The sequence below is a fragment of the Athene noctua genome, chromosome 2 (assembly GCF_965140245.1).
Source record: "Athene noctua chromosome 2, bAthNoc1.hap1.1, whole genome shotgun sequence".
Classification (NCBI taxonomy): domain Eukaryota; kingdom Metazoa; phylum Chordata; class Aves; order Strigiformes; family Strigidae; genus Athene; species Athene noctua.
In genome coordinates this window covers 45,259,305-45,286,779 of record NC_134038.1, presented here as the reverse complement: position 1 = coordinate 45,286,779, position 27,475 = coordinate 45,259,305, and the positions used below count along the sequence as shown (strand labels likewise).

General features: G+C 36.9%; 1 protein-coding gene across 5 annotated transcripts in view; it reads left to right on the top strand.

Annotated features, from left to right (window-relative positions):
• Positions 1-19,227, top strand: part of SNTG1 (syntrophin gamma 1) — a 357,499-nt gene extending 338,272 nt beyond the window's left edge. For all 5 annotated transcript variants that reach the window (XM_074898981.1, XM_074898980.1, XM_074898983.1 and 2 more), the window contains 2 exons: positions 9,415-9,525; positions 17,694-19,227. In XM_074898981.1, coding sequence (XP_074755082.1) covers positions 9,415-9,525; positions 17,694-17,852 — 270 coding nt within the window. In that variant the 3' untranslated portion in view covers positions 17,853-19,227. The remainder of the gene's footprint in view (positions 1-9,414; positions 9,526-17,693) is intronic.
• Positions 19,228-27,475: the final 8,248 nt, after the last annotated feature.

Here is a 27,475-nt window from a genome sequence, read left to right as displayed (position 1 = left end):
ACATGGAACAGAATTTCTCTTAATTTCTTAAGAAATGTTTCCTAAGTGTACATATCTTAAGGTCTGTCTCTTCACACAGCTAATACACATACAACATATTGAAATAAAACAACATGTAAAAAAACCTTGATATCCAAAGTTCAGTAATAGAGAAGGTAGAAGGAAACCAGGCTCACTTCAGGATGGAGATTTAATAATGTAACTCTTGTGAACAAATATTTATTCCATGCTTAGAATATGAAATACTGGACAAATAGCTACTATAATATAAGCCATCAAGCATGTATTGTACAGTCTTATGTACTGTGGCTAGAAACAAACAAATGTTCGTGGGTCATCCATCAGTACTAAGCAAATAAACTGTAGTCTTTTAACATCTGATACAACTTCAGTAATGAACAAGACCAGTTATTTTATTAGGGCTGACTTTCTTGCTTTCTTCCTTTGTCTCATTTTTGTTCTTTATCCTCTGTGTCCTCCCCTGTCTTTACCTTTACAGATATAAAGCCAAAGCAGTTGACAAAGGAAATTGCCTTGCACCATAATTCTTTTGTAGTAAGACACTCTCCAGAGATTGGTAACACAGCAGAACTGAGCATGAACAAGATCTTAATCCTACTCAGTTCCCTTCTGTAGCCATCAGTATGGACAGTGTCACTTTGTAAAACTGCAATCTTTCTCAATTAGGTATGAGACAAACAGCCAAATTAAGGTGTATCCCAGGTGCTCAAAGACCCAATTGCTTTTATTCTTGAAAATAAGGACCTACAAGGTGTCTGCTCTTGATTTAGTTTGACTTGTAGGAGTATCACTTACATTAGGCAGATGATAAACAACATTAGTTTGAAAGGTGTCCATTTAAATTTAGTATAATTCTGTATTAGTATAAAAAACTGCCTTAAAAAGCTAAACAGAAGAATTATTTAATCAGTCAGAATATCAAGAAAAAAGGAGGCAGTTTTGGAAAAGTACACCTACAGTTTTTTGAAGATGTGATAGAAAAGACAACAAAGGGATTTGTTAAAACTAATATTTGAAAAGTGACCTCTGACAGTCCTTCCTTAATAAAGATGTTTTCTTTGTTTAATCCACCATTTACAGGTGGTCTAAGATGTAGCTCTCTAATAATCAGGCTCTCAGATTTTTTCGAAGCATTCAACTGAAGGCCAAACTTCTTTTGCTGTTACAAAATAAAACCTGTATGATTCATGTCAGTGGAAATTATAGAGAAAACCTGTATTTGGTGATGTGCACCCGCCAGTGAAATTATGCTGTTGCAGTATGTGGTGCAAATGCTATTTTACAAGTGCGTTAAGTGTAAATGGTCTTTTTGCAAGAGCAGAACTGGTCCACAATGCATAATCTACCATAGAGGAGGCAAGACTGCTTAATAATAAATTGAAGGTAGTTCATCACTGAAGCCACAGGACATTCTGTTCTGGTTGGAGACTCTCACATTGACAAAATACAGATTTTCTTTCCCAGTGCCAATGCAAAATGCCCTGTATATCCTTGCTAAATCATACAGCTATCACAGAGTAATGGACTAGTCAGACACTCATATTTCTATCCATATTCCTTAGAGTAAGAATACAGACACCTGTTTATTCTGTTTGCTTGGTAATCCACTCTCTGTTTAGCGTTAGTCAAGGTCCTTGACCCAAAAAAACCCAGAACCCTAACCAATGCTGCCGATCATACCCTAAACTAAGATAATTGCGATGCATTCCTACTTTTCTGATACCATTATCTAGATGGGAAGTGATTTTGTTTTATGACATCTCAAAATATATGTAGTTTAGTCCAGGATTCTGAAATGATGGGAATGAGTAGCAAACTGACATGATATGAATGTGAAAATATTTTCTAAGGTCCCTTGAAGAATATGTGTTCTAGATTTAGCACTGGTGCTAAGAATAGAAGCAATATAATTTTCTTCATTTGTGTGACTGTGGGGAACACCAGCAAAGTATTGCAAGTACCTAAGTCAATAGCCTTTCTTGCATGTGCCATTTATGTATTACATTTATGTCCCATGTATAAAATAAAAATATGCAGGCAGAGAGTAATTATAGCAAAATAACACTAGCAGAAGATAGTAGGCAGTAATTTGGTTACAAAGACTAGAACAAATGAGTCCTAGATGGTTACTTATAAATAAAATATTTCTCATTAAAAAGTATTGGTGGAGAATCTTGGTCCCAGATATGTCAAAGCAAAAAAAATCCTATTAATTTCAGTGAAGACAGGATTTTTCTTTTTGATCATTTCTTATTCCAATAATTTAATAGCATCTCAAAATAAATCTAATTTATCAGCTTGTCTGCACTGTGTATTTGTTTGCATTGCATTCTAGTATTCTTTGAAGTTAATTTTATAAAGTGGTATAAAATGTAGAAAGCAGCCTAAGCTATCTATTAATAATAATTGGGAAAAGGATTTATATCTTATTGGTTGGTTTCAATGTTATTCATGATACATACAGTATTTCTTCAATGAGATTGCCTTCTTACAGGGCATTTCTCAAAACATGGACTAACCATGGATTAACTATGTCAGAATGTATGTAAATTGTGTAACTGGTGATATTTTCAGTATATGCTATTACCTTGTCCCCCAGTTTCTAAACTGGACTGCTTGCTGTTATTCACAAGTTCTGTCTCTACTCATGGACTGAGAGTTCCCTTTTAAAGGCAATAGTGTATACTGAGTTCTCATCTTGGTCTGCTGTCAAGGCATGATAGTCTTGTGCCATGACTTGAGAAGTGTCTCAGGGTCCTCACAAGTAGCTGATGCCAGCATCTACCACAGAATATTTTTGCATTTGGTTGCAAGTTGTTCTTTGAAAGGAATTGCCACTTGGTCCACCTGTCAAATCTATTTTAGGATTAACAAAAATTTACTGCTTCCTAAAAATGCTATATATAGTCCTCTAAAATATTCTCAGTGATGCAGGTTACACACAGTTATGGAGGATTATACAAGGAAAGCACTTGAAGAGAACAGGCTGCTTTTACTAACTAAAAGAATCTCTATCATAATGTATTATAGAGTGTTGAGCTCAGTAACGCTGCACCTTCAAACCAGTAAGTACTTCTGTTTATGTTCTATAATTCATAGAAACTGACTTAGGAATAATTTATATGGCACACGTGGAGATTTTTGGCAATTTGTGAAACAGCAAACATGTTTTACAAATGTACTTATTGCTTAGAATAAGTATTGCTTATACTTATATTTGTACAAAATTATTTCCACCTATGTTAACTCTCTGAGGCAAGCATTCAACACATGGTTCTGAGGAAAAAAGTCATTCGCTTGGCTTTGACAGTGGTATGGATCAGTATCCCCAAGGGTGCCTGCTCTTAATGCAGGAGAATTAGCCTTTAAAATCAGAATTCAGTCACCACAGCAAGCACTGTGACGCTGAAGTCAGCCCATAGGAACATGAAGGATAACAACATGTGAAACTCTCTCATGCGTTTACATTAGTTCTGTAGCTACATATCTCTGTGAAACTGGGTGTTAGGTGAATAGGTCTTGCTTCTCCTATCTATTTTCGCACTATGAGGTTGTCATTGAAAAAGGTCCGGTCACTGTTCACTGATTATGTATTTTACAGTAATGAAAATGAAAGGAAAAAAAACCACCCAGAACATATGAAACCACAAAGGGAAGTAACCCAGGGATCCCCAAGATACTGTAGCAGCAGTGACAGCACCTGTGTGTGCTGTGATCAGCTGGATGACCTGCTCAGCCTGGTGGTGAAACTCAGAGAAGAAGTTGAAGGATTAAGAAGTATTAGGGAGTGCAAAAGGGAAATTGATTGGTGGAGAAACACCTTAGCACCCATGAAGCAAAAGGAGCAAATGAAAACTCCAGAAGAGGCAGGCAATCCCTCATCCTCTTGCTACCAGGCAGAAGGAGGGGACCCAAAGAGATGGGGGAGGTTGGAAACAGGTCCCCGCTCAGGGAGGTAGGAAAATACCCTCCTGACCTTCCTCACCTTCCATGGTGTCCCTTCACAAGCCCTGGAACTTACAAATGAAGGAGAGAAGGATGAAGAAGATGAGTCAAACAAGGAGGAAGATGGAGGTCCACCAAGGCAGAGTCACTCTAGACCAGGTATTAAACCCAAATATAAAAAGAACCCCAGAAGCATTGTTGTACTGGGTGTCTCCATTCTGAGGGGTGTCAAAGGCCCAGTATTCAGACCGGACCTGCTTCATAGGGAAGTCTGGTGCTTCCCTGGGGCCCAGGTAAAGGACCTCATGATAAAACTCCCCACTCTAGTGAGACCTAAGGACTACTACACTCCCTTGGTCTTTCAGGAATGTAGTGATGATGTTACCAGGAGAAGTCCTAAATCAAGGAAGAGAGATTTCTGGGCCTTGGGGAAACTGGTTAAGGGGTTGGGGGCATGAATAGAGTTCTCCATCCCTTCAGTTGCAGAGATGGATGAAGAAGTTTACAGGAGAACTCAACAGATGAACTTGTGGCTCTGAGACTGGTGTTACCATCAGGACTTTGGATTTTTCAATCATGGGTTAGTATACAGCACACCAGACATTTTGGCATCAGATGGGATGCACCTGTCCCAGAGGGGAAAAAGGGTGTTGGGACAGGAGCAATGAGCTGGGCTCATTGACAGAGCTTTAAACAAGATTTGAAGGGGGAAGGGGACAAAGGTTAGATTACCAGATTACCAGAGCTTGTGGGCTGTTGTGCCAGCGACGAACCTCACCCTGCTATCTCAGTGGAGGCAAGGGATAAAGACATGCAGCACAACGAAGATGCAGGGGATATTGGATGATGGATCAGTAACCATGGTAACACCTGTGAAAGCTCAGGCTGGACTAAGGACCTCTAAATGCAAAAAGGTGCTGGTGACATCAGCCTATCTGAAGTGCATGTATACCAGTGCGCACAGCATGGGTAACAAACAGGAGGAGCTTGAAGCCACGACGCAACAGGAAAATTATGAAGTAGTGGCTATCACAGAAACATGGTGGGATGTCTCCCATGATTGGAGTGTGCCAGGTGATGTCTACAAGCTCTTTAGAAGGGATAGACAAGGAAGGGGTAGACAACAAAGAAGGGATAGACAAGGTGGTGGGGTGGCATTGTATGTTAGCGACTGTTATGATTGCTTTGAGTACAAGTGTAGTGAAGACCGGGTGGAGTGTCTTTGTGTTGGAATCAAGGGGAAGGCCAACAGGGCAGATGTTGTAATGGGAGTCTACTATAGGCCACTCCACCAGGACAGAGAAATGGATGAAATGGATGAAATATTCTATAGGCACTTAGGAGAAATTTCATGATAGCTTGCCCTTGATCTTGTGGGAGACTTTAACTCCCCAGACATCTGCTGGAAATACAACACAGCAGAGCGAGACGAGTCCTGGAGATTTCTGGAATATGTAGGAACCAACTTCCTGACGAAGCTGGTGAGTGAACTGACCAGAGAAGATGCACTGCTGGATCTCCTCTTTGTGAACAGAGAAGGACTGGTGGATGATGTGGTGGTTGGAGGCTAACTAGGGCACAGTGATCATGAAATAATAGAGTTCTCTACTCTTAGAGATGCAGTAAGTTTGCAGATGACACCAAATTGGGTGGGAGTGTTGATCTGCTTGAGGGCAGGGAGGCTCTGCAGAGAGACCTGGACAGGCTGGAGCCATGGGCTGAGGCCAACTGGAGGAGTTTCCATAGGGCCAAATGCCGGGCGCTGCCCTTGGGCCACAACAACCCCCAGCAGCGCTACAGGCTTGGGGAGGAGTGGCTGGAGAGCTGCCAGTCAGAGAGGGACCTGGGGGTGTTGATTGACAGCCGGCTGAACAGGAGCCAGCAGTGTGCCCAGGGGGCCAAGAAGGCCAATGGCATCCTGGCTTGTGTCAGCAATAGCGTGGCCAGCAGGGACAGGGAAGGGATCTGACCCCTGTACTCGGCACTGGTGAGGCCGCCCCTCAGTTCCTGTGTTCAGTTTTGGGCCCCTCACTCCAAAAAGGACATTGAATGACTCGAGCGTGTCCAGAGAAGGGCAACGAAGCTGGTGCAGGGTCTGGAGCACAGGTCGTGCGAGGAGCGGCTGAGGGAACTGGGGGTGTTTAGTCTGGAGAAGAGGAGGCTGAGGGGAGACCTCATCGCCCTCTACAGCTACCTGAAAGGAGGTTGCAGAGAGCTGGGGATGAGTCTCTTTAACCAATTAACAGGCGATAGGACAAGAGGGAATGGCCTCAAGTTGCACTAGGGCAGGTTTAGACTGGATATGAGGAAGCATTTCTTTACAGAACGGTTTGAATGGGCTGCCCAGGGAGGTGGTGGAGTCCCCATCCCTGGAGGTGTTTAAGAGTAGGGCTGACATAGCGCTGAGGGATATGGTGTAGTTGGGAACTGTCATTGTTAGGTTAATGGTTAGAACAGATGATCTTCAAGGTCTTTTCCAACCTAGATGATTCTGTGATTCTGTATTTTAAGAGAGTAAATTTGCTGCTGGTCACAGCATCCTGCATCATCTTGTACATCTGGTATGCATCCAAAACATGCAGTTCTGACTACAGAGGCAGCACTTCATCTTCTTCAGTAAGAGTCAAGGAATTAAATGGGTCTTACTGGGCATATGCTTAACTAATTCACCCAGTTGTAGCTATATAGAATTTGGACATCTAGTTTAAGCTAGTTGTTACACTTCTAATGTAGTTTGGTACACTGAGATGTAAACACATTCAGAGTGTATCAGAGTGAACCAGTATTCATCCCAGTACAAACTGTAATTCAGAAATTCTCGAGAACAAAAGAAGTAGCCAGGATGACTAGCTTGAATGTTTGAAATACTTTATATTCCTTACTTAATAACTTAAAGCTCACAACATTTCCTCACTCTTATTTTTGCAAAAACACCCTCCCTCATGTGGACATCCTTGGGAAAAAAAAAAAAAACATGTGCAATTTGTTCGAGATCACTCAAAAGAAACTGTTCTTTCATTTGGAAATCATTGCATGCATTGCCAATGGCATTTTTATTCCTTACACTTTAGATGAAAAATGTTTAATAGTCTCTGGGAAGTATGCTGTTGAATTATCAGTTGTAGGAACTTGTTTTGATATCCTGATGGAAAAAGTGCAGTCTTCTTGGGACTAGTCTCAAGAAGGATTTCATCTCCTCCACGCTATAGACCTGATTTTGCAATGTACTTAAGTAAGAGCCATTGCTAAGTAGGGGTCTCCAAAACCAATGTTATGCATAAACTGAAGTGTGTTCTTCTATCATACCTGTGGTTTGGTGTGACTGTTATTCTCTTTCCTCTGATAGGAAATGAGGCAAGTGGCAAAACTGCATTGGAAATGCCGAAGTGTTGCCATTCTTTCCATCCTTCATCTTCATTCCAATTTAATGTGGTTGGGAATAAGGCCAGGCACCCTGGGATTTTGCCTACCCATCTAAGGGTCTTTGTTACTACTGCACCTCTCTTCTGGCTTCCCCATACACCATCAGAGGAGAGAAAGATGATAGTTCATTTCTCTGATTGTTGTTCTCCTGAGATAAAGAGACCATCAATGCCCTTTGTATTTCTCATCTAGGAAATGACATGCTTAAATAGATTTGCTGTTCCTGCAGAAAGGCAATGGTCTTGATCTTCTGACAAGATTTGTCGAGTTACATAGATCTGTAAAAAACGAGTTTACGATGTAGGTAGAAAGTATGGCCACCTGAATAGTACATTGAGTTGCTCTGATTTGTTTTGTTGTGGTTTGGTTTTTTTTTTTCTTTACTTACTATCTACAGGACATAAGTAAACATCATTGATCAAACAAGGTGAAAGGAATTGCACACGTTTACAGATGAGGGAAGCTATTCTATTTTCTGTAGCACAGATTGGTGGGCCCAGGAGGACAGAATTTGAAACAACTATGATACAGTTTGACATATATTGCCAAATTCCTCTAGTTTACCTGAAACAGAATGTCCTTAACTCTCTTTATGGTAGATGGGAGCTCATCTGTCACATACACACAGAGAATGAAAATGGTGCTGAGATTCGGGGGTTTTATTCCTGTAAGGTACAAATATATAGAGAGAATTTTGGGGAAACTAATTCTAGCATTTGCTTTGTGTACACTTGCACAGTCAAGATACTGTCCTTTCATTATTTTCCTCTTCAAGTTACTAAACCAAACTCAGTTAACTTTATTTAGCTTGGTTCGGGTTAGAGATTTTTACCCGTCATTAACATAAAGACATCAACACATCCTGAAGCAGAGGGACCTGCATAAATTTAGGACAGTCAAAAATTTGACCTCTTTATATTCTCTTTAATTTCAAGTAGATACTAAATCAGTCATTGATATAGACAAAAGGCACAGATGGAAGTGTCATCCTATGCCACTGAGAGGAAGTAATTTACAAACCCTTAGACAAAAGAAAATGGAACAGCACTTCTTGCCTTAATTTTCTGTGTTGTCCAATGCATGTGAAATTAAAGTGTCCTCAAAGTAACAGCACAATTTGAGTGAGGGTGACCTTATAATTATATGAAATACTACTGAAATCACAAAGAAAAATGCTAGTGTTTCAAAATATCTGGAGGGTGAAAGGGGTATCTTTAAATGAGGCTGAAAAGACTGACAATAAAAAATAGCTCTTCTCCACTTTTAAGCAAAGTAGTTTGAAATAATTTTTGTTCTACATAAATCCACATTAGATGTATTTTAAAAAAAGGATCTTTTTCTAGCCATGTTTATTCTGTAGAGCAATCTGTCTTTATTTTCAACAAGACAGAATGTAATTCATAATACAATTACCTGAAAGGCCACTGATATGCTTAGAATTAATGATCTGCTGAAATTCCTGATTAGAGCTCTCATAAGTAAACTCAGAATAAGTTCTCATTACAGAGTTTCCTTTTATTATTATATCATTTAAAAATAAATATTTGTTTTTAATTTGATAAGCCCTTTATGTTAATACAACTAGATTTTTTAATGTGGAAAGAAAGAGAGGACTTATTTGACAGGTTATCACTGCAGATGGAGTGGGGAATCCACAAATCATCAGTGGAAAAAAATGTTTTTTGGCATGACAGTGAATTTACTAACCCTTCCTTTTTTTGGTTTTTTTTTTGTTTGTTTGTTTTTGTTTAATCAGGATTGAATATACATAAAGGAATTTCAGAGTAAATTTCACAAGTGTAGCCTGACTGATCTGAATGAGACACTGCCAAAGTATAATACACCCATATGATCAAAAGTATATCAGACCACGTAACAATAAATTGATTTAATTATGTACCATAGAGGGGTTAAAAATTCCCTTGGAAGGAAATCAACTATTTCCAAAATGATTTGCAATGATAACTACACTGACTTGCTTGTGCATGTTTTTTTTTATGTTTCTTTTTTTTTTTTTTTCTCTAGGCTGTACTTTGGAGGTACAAGTTTTCCCAGCTCAAAGGTTCTTCAGATGATGGGAAGAGCAAAATCAAATTTTTGTTCCAAAACCAAGATACTAAACAAATTGAAGCAAAGGTAAAAACAATACATTGTTTGTTTTATAAAGACAGTGTACATTAAAAGCAGTTTTCAAAGCTGTCAGAGGCATAAATTAAACTAAATTACTTTGAAATATTAGATTAATACACAAAGTCAAAGAATGCAAAGAAAACCGAAGAAATTCCAAGAAAAAAAAAAAAAAAAACACCAAAAAAACCCAAAACCACCAAAAAACCCTGAATCAACTGCTTGGATTTTTACTATATTAAATTCTTTTCAAAGGTATAAATACATTTAAAAATAATAAACCCCAAGACTCGCTATGTATGGTTTTAGACATGTTTGCCAACTCTCCTCTTTATCATTTTAATAAAGTTGACTGAGAGTTTGAATGCCCTGCTTTTTGCCCTATACTTATATCATGATGAAATGGTGCAAAATAAGTCAACCTGGGGACAAAACCCAGCAAAGGTCTAAAATCTGTTTTTATTTTTCAGAGCAAAACAGTGGGGATAAAACATATACTCCCTTACAAGGCTGAAGTTTTGTGTCTAATTCAAAATCAGGAAAGATTCAGTTGTGCTTCTGATTCAAGAGTTGATTTATGAAATCAGTAACCCTGAGAGATTTATGCTTACTTTGATTTATGTTTTTTGAGAATAGGGCATTTATTGTCCCAGTGTGTGTGAGGAGAAGTGATCTCCCAGGATGTTCAATAACTGAAACTGCCTTAGAGTCTAAATTGAAGGTCCTTTTGACTAAAATCCTAATTTTTGTGCAAACCTAGAGACTGTTTTCCTGGCCATCTTTAAGTCTTGCTTCTGAAGCAATTACTATAACATTTTTCCTGACTGTGTCAGAGAGAAAATTGCTGAATGAATGTAATAACAATACGGTTCCATGAGCAAAAAGGAAATGGTTAAATACATTGTTGTCTAAAAGGGCTAAATATGCACAGCATAATAAAGTATGTAAAGAAAAAAGGCATTGTGTCGGGAGCAGTCGTTTAAATGCAAACAGCTGCATTAAGCAGCTATTTTTTTCCTTTCTGCATGTCTCTTTATGTTTGGTATTAATTATTTTCTACCTAACAGCTATTGACTTGGTTTTGAATGTTGTGCTCAATACAATAAAGGTCTGTAAAAGCTCCCATTAAAACAACAGCAATGAAATATGGTGGACTGTGGCTTTCAATACCTTTATGTTCTGCTACATCTCAAAGATATTTTCTTCTGCTTTCCTTCAGAAATTATTCTAATAGTACATAATTTCTTTTCATCTCTAATAAGAAAACAGAATTTAATCTAATGTCATGAGGATAATTTTCTCTTAAGCAAATAACTAGAAACTTTTATCATGCTCTAAGTACAGCTGAAGGGTGAAAGTCATTACTTTTCTAATATATGTCTGCTATTGCCATTATATTAACACATGATTTTAGGACTAAAGAAGCTTTGTAGGAATCCAAGAATGGGTCAGTATTTCTTTGTTTTCAGTAAAACTAGAATATCTTTTTAATAATTAATTTTTTAAAACCCCAACAAAGTTCAAAATATACATTTTGATGAAGAAAAATAGTTTTTATCAGAATGTTTTTGTGTTTTAAATTAAATCCATCATGCAAATCACTATAAACCTTAGAGATATCCTGGTACCTTTATAGTACCTATTGTTATTCCCACTCAAACTGAATAGAGCTTTATTTCTAGGAAATTTTATCCTACTTCTTTTGAAGGTAGAAACTCTACCTTCTACCTTACAAAGACAGAATATTATACAAACTTTCCAGCATGCTTATTAATATAGTATCATGTTCTCTGGTTGCTTCTTTTTATTATAAATTTAAACTTTCACAATGATCAATTTGGAAATAAGAATTTGCTACTTTTAATTCATTTTCTTGGTGATCAAGTCACACCAATTATATCACGATCAAGAAATGTCGGATTATGTTGTCTTTGGAAGGTGCTGTGGCATTTTTAGTGAGCGTTGTTATCCATTCTAATTTGTTTACATATGAAGTATGTTGCTTAGTCTAAGAAATATAGATAAATGTAGCTATAAAATGAATGTGAAGATTCTCGAGTCATATTTTTTCAACTTTGGTTAGTTTAAAATTCTATGAATGGGCCCCTTCAGTATCCTTTAAGCCTTTTATGGATTTAAAGCACTATTCAGCATGAGAAGAGGTGGAAGTATCTAGACTCTGTTTTTTGGATTTAACATTACAGAGTTAGAGGTATAGCTATTTGGGGAACTCTCAAGTCATTAGGAAATGTTAGATTTTCAGAAATGCTTATAATGCTAGGTTTCATGTACACTGTATGTGGGCTTTATTTGGAATTAGATGTCAGGAAGTTTGTAAAACATCTGTTAAAGGTTGTGATGAATATTCATGGCTACAGCTATCATCACCTGTGAAATGCAGCTCTGTGCTTCAGATGGCCTGAAGACTCACTGTTGTAAGGGGAAATATAACATAGCATTTTATTTATGTAAAGATATTTTTTACCACTTATATTACATGGGGAATAGTCAAAATATAATGGACTGGGAGCTCACATTTGAGAATAAAACCAAGATCCTGAGGAACCATTGCCCCAGCATATTATGGCTCTTCAGTTCTGCCTTCTTAAGCAGTAATGTGGAAGCAGGGCATGGCAGGTAACTTTCAGCTTAAGAGAGTCACTAGAACTGAGAGTGCTTTCTTCCCCTTCATTGTTAACACTAACACACTGTATGCAGAACCTGCTATGGCGTACACATACCTGACTGAGAGTCCTGCTTTTCTTGTCTCTAAGGTCTGTTTTCCACCATCTCCAAGCTCCAGCTGTGGCACTGACGGAATGTGTTAATGTATTTAGTGCACTGTAATTCAGTTACTCGTTGCAAATGTGAGGTGGTCTGGCGATAGGGGTTTTTTTGTTGTTTGGTTTGTTGTTTTTTTTTTAAATATTATTGTTTTCATCATGGTTGACAGCTGGATGACTATGAGCCAGCAGTGTGCCCAGGTGGCCAAGAAAGCCAATAACATCCTGGCTTGTATCAAAGATAGAGTGACCAGCAGGACTAGGGAAGTGATTGTCCCCCTGTACTCAGCACTGGTAAGACCACACCCCGAATGCTGTGTTCAGTTTTGGGTCCCTCACTACAAGAAAGACGTTGAGGTGCTGGAGTGTGTCCAAAGAAGGGCAATGAAGCTGGCGAAAGGTCTAGAGCACAAGTCTTATGAGGAATGGCTGAGGGAACTGGGTTTGTTTAGCCTGGAGAAAAGGACACTCAGGAGAGATGTTATCCTCCTCTACAACTACCTGAAAGGAGATTGTAGTGAGGTGGGTCTCTGTATCTTTTCCCAAGTAACAAGCGATAGGATGAGAGGAAGTATCCTCAAGTTGTGCCAGGGAAGGTTTGAATTGGATATTAGGAAAAGTTTCTTCATCAAAAGGGTTGTCAAGCATTGGAACGGGCTGCCCAGGGAAGTTGTTGAATCACCATCCCTGGAGCTACTTAAACGTGTGGCACTTAGGGTCATGGTTTAGTGGTGGACTTGGCAGTGTTGGGTTTACAGTTGGACTTGATGGCCTTAAAGGTCTTTTCCAGCCTAAATGATTATATGATTCTATATTATTCCTTCCTGTGAAAATATGAGTTATCAAAATCCAAATGCTTCTTGTCTTCCTTCATTTACCATGCTGCACATTTTGTGTATCTCGTGCTATCCCAGATGTGTGTAATCATAACATGCTGGTTTTCTGCAATAATATCCTTTAACTTTAAAACACTTACTCATTCTCTAGAGAATTAAGAGTGTCAGAGTGCTTAGCTATTGATTTGTGTTCCAAAATTTGGATAAATTTGTTACTAATCTAGAAATACATTCAGACTTCTAGATGGAATTGCTTGGAAAAAAATAATTATGCATCAGCATTTTAAATTTTAGCCATACTGTCTTCATAATTGTCCAGCATCTCCTCTGTATTGTGGTGAGATATCATATCTAGGAAAAGCACCTTTTGAGAAAAAATGCAGAACCACATCCATTCATCAGTCAGGGCTTTTTTTTTTTTTTTTTTTTATATTGAAACACACTTACCACCAGAGTTTATATTCCTAAGTGATAGAAAGTCCTTCACTGACACTGAATAACTAATATTTTTATAATGCTGTCAAAATTTTTTACAGTGTGCTACATGCCTGACTTAACAAAATTCAAAATGGCATGCTTTGAGACACACAGTATGTGCTATGGATTTAGTTACAGTTTAACCAGGTATACTTCTTTTCAGCTTGAAAATAATTCAAGATATTTATACATTTCCATTATTCTCTCAGATATTGTTAAAATACTGGCTTTTTTTTCTGTAGAGACTTTGTACTGATACCTTTGTTTCGCTTTTCTGTAAGTAATATCATGTTACTATAAAGATATAGAGTGTAGAATAAAAGAAGTGTTTCCTCATAGATTTAAGCAATTTCAGTCTAAAAAATCTGAACAGTAATTACCATAGGTCACACCAGTGGGTCCATGGCAGGGTGCCTGGATGCAAACACCTAACATTGAAGGTTTCTAATGAAAGATCTAAGTGGTTTCTGAGAAGAAAACCACTTAGGGGCAACATTAATCACTGATACCCCTTAGACATTCCAATCTGTAGGTTATTTCCCAGCTGTCACTCAGCAGGAGATATTGCACAAGTTTGCACAGTCAGACAGAATTTTTCTGACTGAGAGCTAGAAAATAGAGCTGTCGTCTTGGCAGAACGTGGAGCCTATGTGTCCCTCTCCCTCATTCTCACTGGGCTGATGGAGTTGGGTTGAAAAAAAACAAACACAGAAGGACGAAGATTTCTCCTCATCTATAAGACACAGAAATTCACTTAGGCACCTCCCTATCTATTTGTCTATTTGTTTAGCTATAGTTTAATGATCCATTAGTGTCTCTCCAGTATCACAGCAGGTTCCAGAGGCTAACACAATCTCAGGACTGTAATAGACTCAGAGTGCTGTGCTCTTCAGTTTTACCTAGCTAAGTATTGGACCACTGCAACAGAAGCTGCTTTTTATTTTTCTGACAAAAAAGTACTTTAAATCTATGAGAGATCCTGTTTCAAGCTATATATATATGCATGCTCCCAAACATAGGAATATGCAATGTATATGAAAATCAGCATGAGCTCTGTTTTTCTTATTACATGCAGTTTCCATTTGAATTTTGTAAGTAAATGCACCACTCAGTAATTTCTGTTAACTGAGAGTTTCTGTGCCTTGTAAAACATATGTATAACTCAAAAACTACACTTCAGTCTGTGCTTTCACCTTTCTCAACTTGCAGGGCTTTTTCACAGCTCAACAGTTTTGTCAGAAAATCTTAGGCAAGGTCACACAGCTGTGCTGCATCAGTTAGCTTTTGTTCACAGGCTAGTTGAACCCCTAAGCTGAGTGTTACAAAGTGAATATAAAAATCAGCACATCAAGATAAAGATCCAGTCAATTGTCTTTGCCTATTTGAATAGGGAGAAAAGAAGAGAGTGGAAATATGGTACCAGAAAAGGAAGAAGTGTAACTTTAAGGATTTAGAGTTAATATTATTAATTCATTAATATTACCTTAATAGTAATTAATGCCAATTAATTTGTACTTGAAGTTTTCTTGTATAGAAATCTAATTAAAATAAGACAAATAGCCTGAATCACTGCTGTTGTAATGTGAACAAAATGCTCACTTCCAAGTGTTGCAAGGTATCTCAATGGATGCTTGCACCATTTTCCAGAATGATATTTTTGCTCATTTCAAGTGTATTCTCCAAAATATAATTTTAAATTAATCCTTGTTCTTAGCCTTGAGTGTTTTTCTGTGAGTATTGCAGTATTATTCAAATTTAGAAGGTCATCTTTAAATCGGTTTTAAGGATACATCCTTAGGATTTTTACAGTGATTGCTCAATTGCAGTGACTGCAGTCTGAGTTCAGATTTCTGACCTGTGTAGGCTTGTGTGATTCAATTTTTAGTTTCCCCGTGTCTTGTACATTGATTGACTGTTTAATACCTACTTTAGATCAGATTCTATGCTAATATAAAGAGACCATGTAACATCACATTTGATGAAAGAACAAGTATCTTTTCATATCAGCAATTTATATATTGATGAAGGAAAATATTTCTTCTAACCATATAATGAATACTTACAAATTTACAGTTGCTTGGTTTTGTAGATGTATTGCTTATGTACTTGTATCGTTAATATAATGCAATAAGAGTTGGGTTTTATTCATCTGGGGGCACTCTCTGTTTTCTCTTTTCATCTCTCTCCTTTCAATCCAGGCTTTCTTTCTGAAAGGTTACAGAAATACCTGTGATAACTGTTGATAATAGTTGTACTAATGCACTGTGAAAATTCAGTGTCCAGTAGCTGTAATTATGATAGTAAGAACTTTCAGCTAGTAGGGTTACCTAATTGACTTGAACAATTCTAAAACTGTAATATTTGTTTTAATAGGCTTATTTGGTTGAGACATAGGGGGAAATGTAGTCTTTCTACATGTAACACACAGGAATTATATTACAAATATTTCACTCTTCCACTAAATACATATTCTCTGATCTTAAGCTTCAGTTTTATTTTTATAGTACCAGAAGTATAAATAATATTATACTAACAAAAAGGAGTGAACTGAAAAGTAACTTAATTTGAATGACTGATAGTTCTTATTCTGAAATAGCTTCATAATAGTTTCCATTGTTTTTCTATGATAAATTTTCTCTTTTTTTGACATTCGAGTGAGGAAAAAGACCTTTGGCATAGTGATAAAATTGCCTTTCTCCCAGTCTTTAAAAATGAGAATGTCTCTAAACAGATTTTTTTAAATGGACACAGATGGCAGGTTTGTGAAACTTGGCATAAACTTTATCTTCTTTATTGAGAATTGGTAGTTAGTGGAGTTTAAAGAAGCTCTTGGGATGTTATAAATTCATTTCTGAGCATGTCTGAAGGACATCTGCTCAGGTTGTAGGAGAGCTGAACAAAGCTCCACTCCAGTACATCACTGGACACTGCACATGCAGCTGTCTGCTTTCAGGCAGTTTTCCCCCTCACACTTGATGGATTTGTGAATGTATCCATGAATTATGTGAAGCAATATCTTCCAGGGAATATCAAAAGGCAGAAAATTGCAGGTTAAAGTCATTTTGAGAGATTTAGCCATATTTGCTGAATTTATAACATTACCAATATTCTTCTGAACAAAAAAGCAAAACCTTGGCACTACATAGCCTGGAAATACCAGTGCTGGAAAGACAAATAGAATATACTACAGGTATCTATAACTGGCTTCATATTACAGTGAAGAAATCTGTATAGGCAGTGAATCAAAACAGAAAGATGGCAACGCTGCACCACCATCCTTACACATATATGTATCCAAATACCTCAGTGTTTGCTTTCAAATACAACAGATATTTATGGATTAAATGCCAACTCTAAAAACACATACTGCAGATAACCTAAAAAAGATCAGATAAGGTTAATTGGACACAAAAGAGAAGATTTATATATATAAAAATTTCTAAGTTTTATTTATTTCCAATGTAAGGGTGTCTAAAAGAGTCCCAGCTAGTCTAGTCACATGCTGGGGAGCTATAAATAAATGTAAATTAAAGTAGAAAAGGAAGGACTTTGTCTAATATTGCTAAGTTTAAAACATGGAGTCTGTTCTTTTTTTCAGTCTAATGACATTAACCATCTCAGTGAAAACAGATCCAGAATATCACTCTGTGATGGTAGCACTTTTGATTTTTGTGGGTATGTTGGGTATACAGTAGGAGTCCAGAGATGTGTAGACTGTTATGGTGCAGTCTTTCAATTTCTATATAAATTAATGTGTAAAAGTGACGGATTTGCATAAACCATAAACCTGGGGGGGGGGGGATAAAAATCTATCGTGTCACTCTCCTTTTCTTTTAGATGGTAGGATCACATATTTCTATGGATGCACTTAACTCAGAAATTTGTCCATCTTCCAAATAATTATTTTCTGAATGGGGATAGCTCAATATCTAAGCCCCTATAATGGAGAATTGTCAGGCACATTAGCAGAATTACATCGAACTACTACATTTATTGCTATTTGAATAGTGGCTCTTTCCGGGGTATATGTTTGTGAGGTGTTCTCTTGTTTCACGTTTAATCTTTCTGTTTTCACTTGCAGGAGCTGGAGTTCTCCAACCTGTTTGCAGTCCTTCACTGTATCCACTCATTCTTTGCAGCCAAAGTGGCTTGTTTGGACCCTTTGTATGTAGGCAGTCAAGCCACATCTTCTGCTGCTCCCACAACTTCTGGTACTGGCAAATTAAAGTATACTACTTGACATCTCACATTACAGCACTGCCACTTAACAACAAGACATAATAATGTATAAATATTCATAAGTTGTAGACCTTTGGTGAACCATGTACATGGAAACCAGTCCTGGAGGCAAGACATCTTGCAGCATCAGCAGATAAATGGTCACATGGATCAAAAATTCATCTCTGTTCTGCAAGACATCAGTAAATAATCCTAGTCAAAATCCCAACATAGGATGGATATGCTTTTAGTATGATCTATTTGTACTTACATAGTGCTTTAAGCAACGCTGGAAGCAAAGGAATAAATGATGAAATGAAGCACTTCGGTATTTAATAAAATTTTCAAATTGCTGTAATAATACACAAATAGAATTGTCATTCTGTTTTCAGATGGTTTTTATGACAATATACTAATTCCTGAGTAAGAACTTAATACCCTATCATTATATTATAAATGACATAAGAGCAAGCAACAAGCATATAGTACATGGTGACAAAGAGATAAGCATGAAAAGGCATTTGTGTAAAAGTATCTCCTCAAATACAAAAGCACTTTAAGCAGTGTTGTAAATCCATACTTTTGTCCATACATGGAATCATGCTACTTTTTCTATTCTGTTCTTCTAGTCTAACAATAACAACAACAAAGATAGAGCCGTATTGGACTGATACATCAAAAAAAATCCAAAACCAAGCCACAAAAAGTCAAACACCTTTCCATGAGTAAGTCCCTCTTCTTCAAGTAAAAATAATGTCATATGAATTTAAATTACAGATTAAATGCAAGTGCGTAAAATATCCTGTCTGCTATTTACCTCCTCCCCTTTTTTTGGTCAAGAATTAAATTCTGTAAATCTAATAGTCTTTGTTCACAGGACTCAGCTGTTGAATTTGTTTCAGATACAAGCTCCACCCAATACATTGTTTCCATGTTTAACCTTGATTTCACATCATAAGTAGAACCTCTGTTCCACTCAGGCTCTCAACAAAATAGACATTCTACATTATGATTAAAAAGTGAGTCCACCCTTTGAATTCTTATTAATCCTTTTTTTATATTTTTAGTAAAAGACAGGAATAAATTAAACAACCTGTAAAGAATATCTGACAATATGCATATATTTGTTTGTTAAGAATATTAAATCACTCTGGACCACATACTAGTTCCAGAGTATCATTTAATGATGAAATCTGAGTTGTAAATTTAAAATTAATTATTTAAATATAATTTTGCAAAGTAATTTAATTTTGTGCTATTACACACATCAGTGAAGATTGAAAAATGGTGGGAGCGTGTGTGGGATGTAGCTTAAAAGAAAGAAAAACTGAGGGATTTTTTTTTTGCCAGACAGGATAAAAGAACCTAAAATACTGTAGGAAGAACAGCTAGTGCAGGTACAGTGTATGCATAACATTGTAAATACTTTGTGGGATTTCTGTTTATTATATTGAAAAAAAAAAAAGAAAAAAAGGCTTCCTTTTTTTTTTTTTTTTTTTTTTCCCCCCCACTTAGACTTGTTATAAAAGCACATAGCATGTAAGGTTTATGGACACTATCTGCTTTGTTTAGCAGAAAGACTAGTTCCGTCACATCCTTTTCTACATATTAAGATAATTAAAACTTGAAAAGTGAAGCCAGAGGAAAGGTTTTTTTGCAATAGAAACAACACAAAATGCAATGCAGAGACAAAAGATGAATGAACTGTAGGGGCATATCATGTCTCTGTTTTTCTGCTTTGCATTAGAAGTATCTGGATTTATGTGTGTGAGAGTATCCTTGCTTTGAAGTATAGCTTATCTCACTTGATACTAGTTCCAAATAATCCAAAAATATATTTTCTGGGGACTCTTTCATCACTTTCAAATGACTTTCAGTACATGCTTACTTCTTAGTACGTCTCCAAGGGTTACACATTTATTTTCCAAGATAAATACAACGAAATTATGTCATAATCCAGCTATTAAATGCTTTAAGTGTCATCAAAATCCAACATTTTCATAGTCATCATTGTGTGTTTTTGTTATATGAATTGTTCCAAAATAAGAGGGTCACATCCTGGTCTCTGAAGACACATAAAACTAGTTTGTCCATGGGATCTTGTTCCTGAGATATTTTGAATCCAAAGCTACAACAGTCTAAGGGGTTTAATGATGGTAACTCATGAACTGTCCTTGTCAAGAAAGCATATACTGGAAACACAAATTTTGACAGAGCACTGACAATGCTGAAAACAGAAGCCCTATATCTGTTCATGGCAGTTCTCCTCCTCTGCACTCCCGAATCATCTCCTTCCTTTTAGTTCATTGCTGTGGCATTCAGCTATCAGAGTGTTGGCATGTGCTAACGCCTCAGTAAATGCTCTGGTGGTAATAACAGAATCTAAAACTAATCAGTTGCCAGTTGAATGTTTTTCCTTCAACTGTTCATGTTATGTGCACAATTGTACCTCTGAAACTGAGAGTTGTTTAAAGGATGTTGTTTAATGGGCTTAAATGAACATAACATTTACCCAAACTAGCATAAATTATGTCATTGCAAATTGCTGTAGATTAAGCCCCCCCCAAAAAATTTTTAAAAAATGCTCCTTGTGCAGAAGTGATCTAATGGCATCAACTTTTGGGATTCCACCAGGGTATACTAAAGATCTCTGTCAAGTATTCTGCTTGCAGAACTGCTGTATTCACCAATGAGACTTTTGTAACTGGGCATTAAATATGCAACGTTTAAGAAACAAACATTAGCCTGTAAATTGATTTTGTTTGTTCTTCTAAAACCCTATCTTTCAAAGAGCTAAACTGGTAGGGCTTGCTTAATCAATACTTTTATTTTCAGCGAGATAAAAGTGATATTGTGAGAATGTAAAATGCCATAGCCTTGACTGCAGGTCAGCACTGGTACTTGTAAATGCAGCAGGGGTTTGTGCACCGACCTCACAGAACATTCAGAGGTGACTCTGCATCCAGTCTTGCCCTGTTAGAGCAAGTTGGTCAGAAATTCAGTCTTGAACCAAAGAGGGAAAATTTTAAACTATGTGTAATAACTAAACCTAAAGTAGCAAAATATAATTTACAAGCATATTAATTGCCTATATTTTTCATTTAAACACCTGCAGGAGATTCCTATTTAAAGCATAGTGAACTTCAAATGCATATGTCAAAACCCAGGCTTTATGTTGCAGCCTCTCATTTCACATGTACCATATAATGAATACAAGGCAACACAGCCCAGTGACAGTGAAGAAACACAATTAAAGCAAGCTACCCGCTTTTACTAAAAATCTGCATACAAGTGAAAGCAAATATTTTTACAAAAAAAACAAACCCACCAACCCATACCATAAAATGTGATTTGTTCTCTTTGTCATGATATTCTTGAATAAGTTTAATTTAAAAAAATCTTTATAGTACTGTGCCTATTGAAGTGATGTTATATAGTATATCAAAAATATGTACACTTAAATATAACTAAATATATTTGGTTTGATTTGCTTTTCTTTATCATGGAAATTTTAGATGATCTGACCTTCACAGAACTAATCATATGCTAGATGTTAGCTTAATTTTATTATGAAAGTGTTACTAATTTGAATACATGTTATTCTGGATTTCATCAGTGGATGAATAAATTTCGTTTCCTACATCTGTTTAAAAATACAGTTCCAGATTTTCAAGAGCTTTCCAGTAACATGAGGGCACCTTTGAAATAAAATCACTATATTTGCAAATGTTGGCCATTTTATTTTGTTAATGAAGTGCAGCAAGAAGTTTGTGGAGACAAACTAGTTGTAAGTAAAAACCAGTGATTTGAAGGTTTGTCTATTCAAACTAGAATTCATAAGAATGCAAACCAATAATATACAGTATCAATATGCTTGAAGATGAAAAATAGTTTTTGAAATTAGTCCTTAATTCCACAGAAATCTATTTCTTTGCTTTGTGAGTGTAGACTTTATCAGAACACCTAAAAGTGTACAGTTAAATAAGAGCAGGTAGTTGCCAATACTGCTGCCTGTTACTTTAAATGTGATTTGGTTTATTCAATGCCTTAAGGTGTTTCTTTATATCAAACAAAATAAGAAATCTGAAGATCCTGTGAATTGTTGCTGCCCTTAGAAATTCAGCAAGTTTGCTACAGATTGTGTAAGTACCCTTGAGTATTCCCTATGCCAAAAAGAAAGACCAGTTTTCATTCTGGTGTGACAATTCTAAGAAACCTTTTGGAAAATGTAATTTTATTAATATTAAACACTAATCCTTCTATTGCACTTTCCATTTCCTTACAGAGTCTAGTCTCTGAAAAAGTGTAGCATCAAAAAAAATTTAAGCTAATTTTCAAATGTTCAACCTTGGGCAATTATGAGTCTGTACTTTGGACTCCTCTGACCAATTCTGCATGATGGGCAACACGGGACTCTCACTTAACCTCCCAAAATTTAAGTACCTGTCTTAGCTGCCTAAGGTAGGGCTTGAGGCTCTCAAAAGGGAAATACAAGGCAGGAACATAGCTTAGGATCTCTGAAAGTGCACGCATCTGTGTGACTCCAAGGAGCTAGAGCTGCTTCTACGTTAGTGTTTCCATTTTGTCAGGAATGTGCTTTTGAAGCCAGGCTCCTGCCTGCTATCACTCACTGTGCTGTTCTTCATATTGCAGAGCAGCCTTTAAGCACATGTATTTAGGATGAAACTAAATTGAACATCACCCCTATATGAGTTGCAGGTCCTGATAGTCTTTCAGACCATGAGGCCCCACTGAAAGAGTCCAGAGGAAAAATGACCCTGAGCTGCTAACAGCGCGGCTGCCAGGTCCTGGTGCCACCCGTTTCTGTGTCTGCAGCGGCTGCTGCTCATACACTGTGTGGGTGCGTGAAGGACCCTAGAAAGCTGAACTTCACAGTGTAGCTCTCCAAAGCCTAGTGCCTGAACGGGGATGATGCGCTGCCACAAGGGGCAGAATGAACCTGAAGGAGGCTGATGGGTGCCCAGGGCAGGTTATTCTGCATCACCTTTTTTCCCTCACCACACCAGGACAGTATTGACTCAGACAGACTACCCTGTGCTGGTCAGCCCTCTCCCTGCTGCTCCTTTCTCCCTGTCTACCACAAATGCACACCTGAATGTTTGCTCTGAGGTCCCCAAGCACACTTCCCTGTTTCCTCAACCCCTTTGCTCAGACAGGTGACAAAACTGTACTCTCAGCCACATAACAGAGCCTCTGAACCTCTTATACAGCCAGGGGACAGAACTAAGGATTATAGCAAGGACATCCCTGTATCACTAAGAGTGCTTGCGTGTGTGATTAACATTCAGGTTAAAGCAAATAAAGTCATATCTGAGCTTAAGTGCTTTCCTGACTTGGAGGGTTCTTAAGTGGAATTGTAGTATTTTCCTGGAAAAGAGTCTGTAATGTCAGCACATTTCTACATGCTTGGCTCCATATTCAGGTCGTTTAGAAGAGGTAGTGGTTCATATTCTGTTGGAATCATAGAGAAAGATGTAGGAATACTGGAATAAAAAGAAATTTCTGTTTGGAATCTGTATATTATTACAGTACATTACATAATTATTAAAACACATTGAACAATGTAAAACTAAATGCTTTCATTTACATAACCTAGTCAGTTTTCACTATCGTATACATGCCTTCCACTTTCAACAACTTTCTCCACAAGAATCCCAACTATATATTATAGAAATTCTTTTATTATTCGGTATATACTAATATATAATGCATAGTGTGTGTGTGTATGTGTGTGTGTGTCTATATATTAGTATATACTAATGGAAGATACTCAGTATATATTAATGAAAGTTACATATTAGGTACAACTATAAAACGGAACCATAAATCCATGAAGCTTTACATTTAAAAACTTAATCTTATAATACTATAAAGACAAATATGTATATTAGTTGAAGAAATGGCTATTTTTGCAGGATATGCACAATCTGGATATACAATAATAAATTGATAAACATCAACCGATTTACTATTTCATACCTCCAGGAACTTTGATTTTTTAATTATTCTTATCCCTTTAGCATATTTGCAATATATGTCATAAGTTTTAATTTGTTATGGATAAAAATGACTGAAAAAATGTAATAGAAAGTGCTATATATTTTATAAATATTAAAAAAATATGAAAAACTATTCCAATTATTTATTTCATTTTTAGTTATGGTTTTGTGATTGTTTGTAATATGTATTTGTGACAAAAATAAGTCACCTAGTTGTTTAAGCTCATTAATGTACCACTAATAAAATGCTATCTTCTGTTTTGTTTTTGTTACGTTTTGTTTTGCTTCTTTTTGTAATGGAACATAACAGAAAAAAATAGTAAATAAATACTTTTTTAACTAATCTTTTGCATTCAGTCATACAGTGTATGAGTTTTATATCATTGAAAGCCAAATCTGAGAGATCAAGAAAATACTTGAAGAACCTGGGGTGGTAAAGTTATTTCCCAATACCATGCTAAACTGTTCATTTAATAGAAATAATAATAATTCCTTACTTGTATATGATCATTTCCACAAGGCATGTCACCCACTTAAAGTCTGACTAGGATTTCTGAAATATCTGCCTCTCCTCTGGCTATGAAGCTCATGCACAACCAGATCGTTTTACCACAGAACCACGAGATTATTTCACCACTGACATTTAATTGCTTAGTGTTGATTAGGATTAATTTGGACCTGATATTTGAACATATTTTTTGGTACATTTCTGCAAGTAAAGAATTTTTAAATGGTATTGCAACCATTAGAACATAACCAACTTTAATGAGTTCGATTTTGTTTGTCCTTTTCCCTGACTGAGGGAAGAGATGCTGGAAGAAGGGGAGACCCTGCTTTTATTTAGGCACCATTGTACGTTTTCAACAAATTTAGATCTGCAGTGCACATCTCGCAGGCTCATTTTTGGTGCCTTCCTTGTGCTTCCAGTGTGGAGAAGCCAGGTAAGATCCCTCGTGACAGTGCTGCTGTCACCTTTCTCTCCCACTCCTTCCACAAGCAGTCAATAGGGCTTCATGGACCTCAGGCTGGGGTTGACTTCCTTAGTTCTGTGCTCAAGGAAATCTCCCTTTCTGGCCCCAGCCCTTTCAGCGTCTTGAAGAGAAGGAAAAATATATGACATTTGTTGTAATTACAAGTGTGGAGAACAATCTGTTCTGAAGAAATCCTCAGTCCTTGTTCCCAGATGTGATTCAGCTGGTGTGGGTTAACAAACATACATACTTCTATCATCACTTCAGTTAGCTTCCTGTGTCTCACGTTTGGTTTTATACCACATTTTAGTGAAAGGCCAGAAAAAAAAAAAAAAAATAAAAAAGGAGAGAGGTCATTAAAAAAAAAAAAAAAAGGTGAAGACAAACCATAGAATATTACAAAGTTAGAGAAATCTTGGAAGTAAGTATTCTCCGAATGTGCAGGAATCCTGTTATAGCTACCATTTCCATTTTCACTTTAAACAGGAACTACATTTTATATTAGGAGCATGAACCCACATAGAACTGAAATTCTGAATTATAATTTTTTATCTTTTTTTACATCTTCCCCACAGATTTTGACCTCAATAAAATTCTTGTAATCAAAGTTTCTTAAGATACCATCCTTGAATGAGTTTCTTTAAACTCATGGTAATTACGTTCCACAGCTAACACACTTGTTCTCCAAGCTCTACAACAATTTATTCTTGCAACATTTAAAATAAATTGTGGTTTATTTACCTGTGCAATTGGTCAAGAAAAGTTAGCACAGTACAATATTCACAGCTTACCAATGATTAAGTTGTACAGTTCTGTAGTATTCTTTTTTCAGTATTTTAACAGTAGCTATTCTTACATTTGCCTATGAAGTAGCAACATATTTTTTTAAGTATTCTTCAGAGACAATTCCCTTTACAAATAGAAAACTATATCCTTTAATTTCCTTATCAGGGAAAAAAAAATAATTTTCAGTAGTGCTACACAATTGTTCAGAAAAGTGAAGAGAAGGATTTACTATACAGTGGATTTGTTGGCTATGTGCTTTATGTACTTTGCGCACACTCTTGAAACTCTGAGCAGAATTTCTTCCCAGCTCTTTTCTTTGCCATGTATGGCACAGATCCTTGCTATCAGACTTGGCTCAGGACTCCTTAAGACTATACACAAAAATTTATTAGTATTAAAATTGCTGGGTCAGGGAGGTTTAATTTGGTCACAGGAAAAGAAAGGACTAGACAAGAAGGCAAATCGCAGAGCTGGTTGTCCTGGTAGGAGCTGTTACTGCTCTTGGGAGGAACAGCCAGCCCCCTTCCAGTTCCCCAGCAGCAACCCTTCTCCCTCTGCTCCTTCTCCTGGCAGCAGTGTCCCCTTCCTCTGCTGGTCTGACTTTTCAGGAATCAAACATGTGCAAAGTTGAGTGTTATGTATGGCACTTTTACCACCTCAACCCTTCAAAGCTATTTCTTTAGGTAGATCTACATTCACTGAGTTACTGAGTTCAGCAAAGAGACTAAGATACAAGGAAAATCTTAAATGACTAAGAACAGAGGAATTCAGTCTGTATTCTCCCTTCAAATAAATTATAGCACGTTTATTAAACTACCAGCGTATTAGGGACAGTTGCCTTATTTTGCTTTTTTTGCATTGACTTTATGAATGCATTTATGGCAGTAGAGTAACTGCAGTATTAGACACTTTAGGCACTGATCTGTAAGGGGTAATCATCTTCTCTAGGGAAATTTCAGTGTTTTGAGAGAAGTGTCTAAGCATGGGGCACATCCTCAGCACAGACAAGCCTATGCTGCTTCTGCTCCCACAGTGGAGGCTCCCCTGTGTGATGAACATGCCATGCCACCACAGAGCCTTCCTTAGAGGTTCAGTGCTCACCCAAGGTGATATGCACCATGGTCCTTTTGTCCTTGTACAGACACATTCTGGAAATCAACCAAGCTACAAGTGCAAAACTGATAGGCATAGATCAGTTCCTGCTGTCCAGGGGGCTCAGGGTGGGAAATTAAGGAGGCTACACTAAGAGCCCAGATTCATAAAGCATTGAATATACTGTTGTGAGGATAAAAATTTTGAGTATCTCTCATGTATGAAAGAGCTTAATGTGCTGAGACAAAGGAAAAAGAGTATGTTTCATTATCCTTCAATAAATACTGTGGATCAAAAGAAAAATGTAGCTCATTACTAGAAGAAGTATGGGGAAAACAAATCTGATTTCAGAGAGAGCCGATGAACTTCAGAGCATTTACACTTGCATCACTGATATGATAAATAGGAAACACTGGTTGGCTGGCCCAAGTAATTTTATCACCAGTCGGGAGATGATTTAAAATTCAGGAGGCCATAAACAGAGATTTATTTTTTTTCCTAAAAGACACAGCGTAGAAACAATAGCAGCTGGAAGAATGTATATGGCAGCACTGCCACTCCATACTCCCTGATTTGGCCTTGCAGAGTTCTGAGCATAGAAGAGAACAGTGTTTTACCTGCTTTCTGTTTTTCTAGACTACCTAAATTGTAATATAAACCTTTTTCAGACTTTTTTTTGCTACAGGGTGGAGGGCTAGAAAGATTTTTACTAGATGCTGAGATTGTCATGTGAAGATATCTCCAGAAACGGGTTTTGGAAAAAGGCAAAAAAAGCT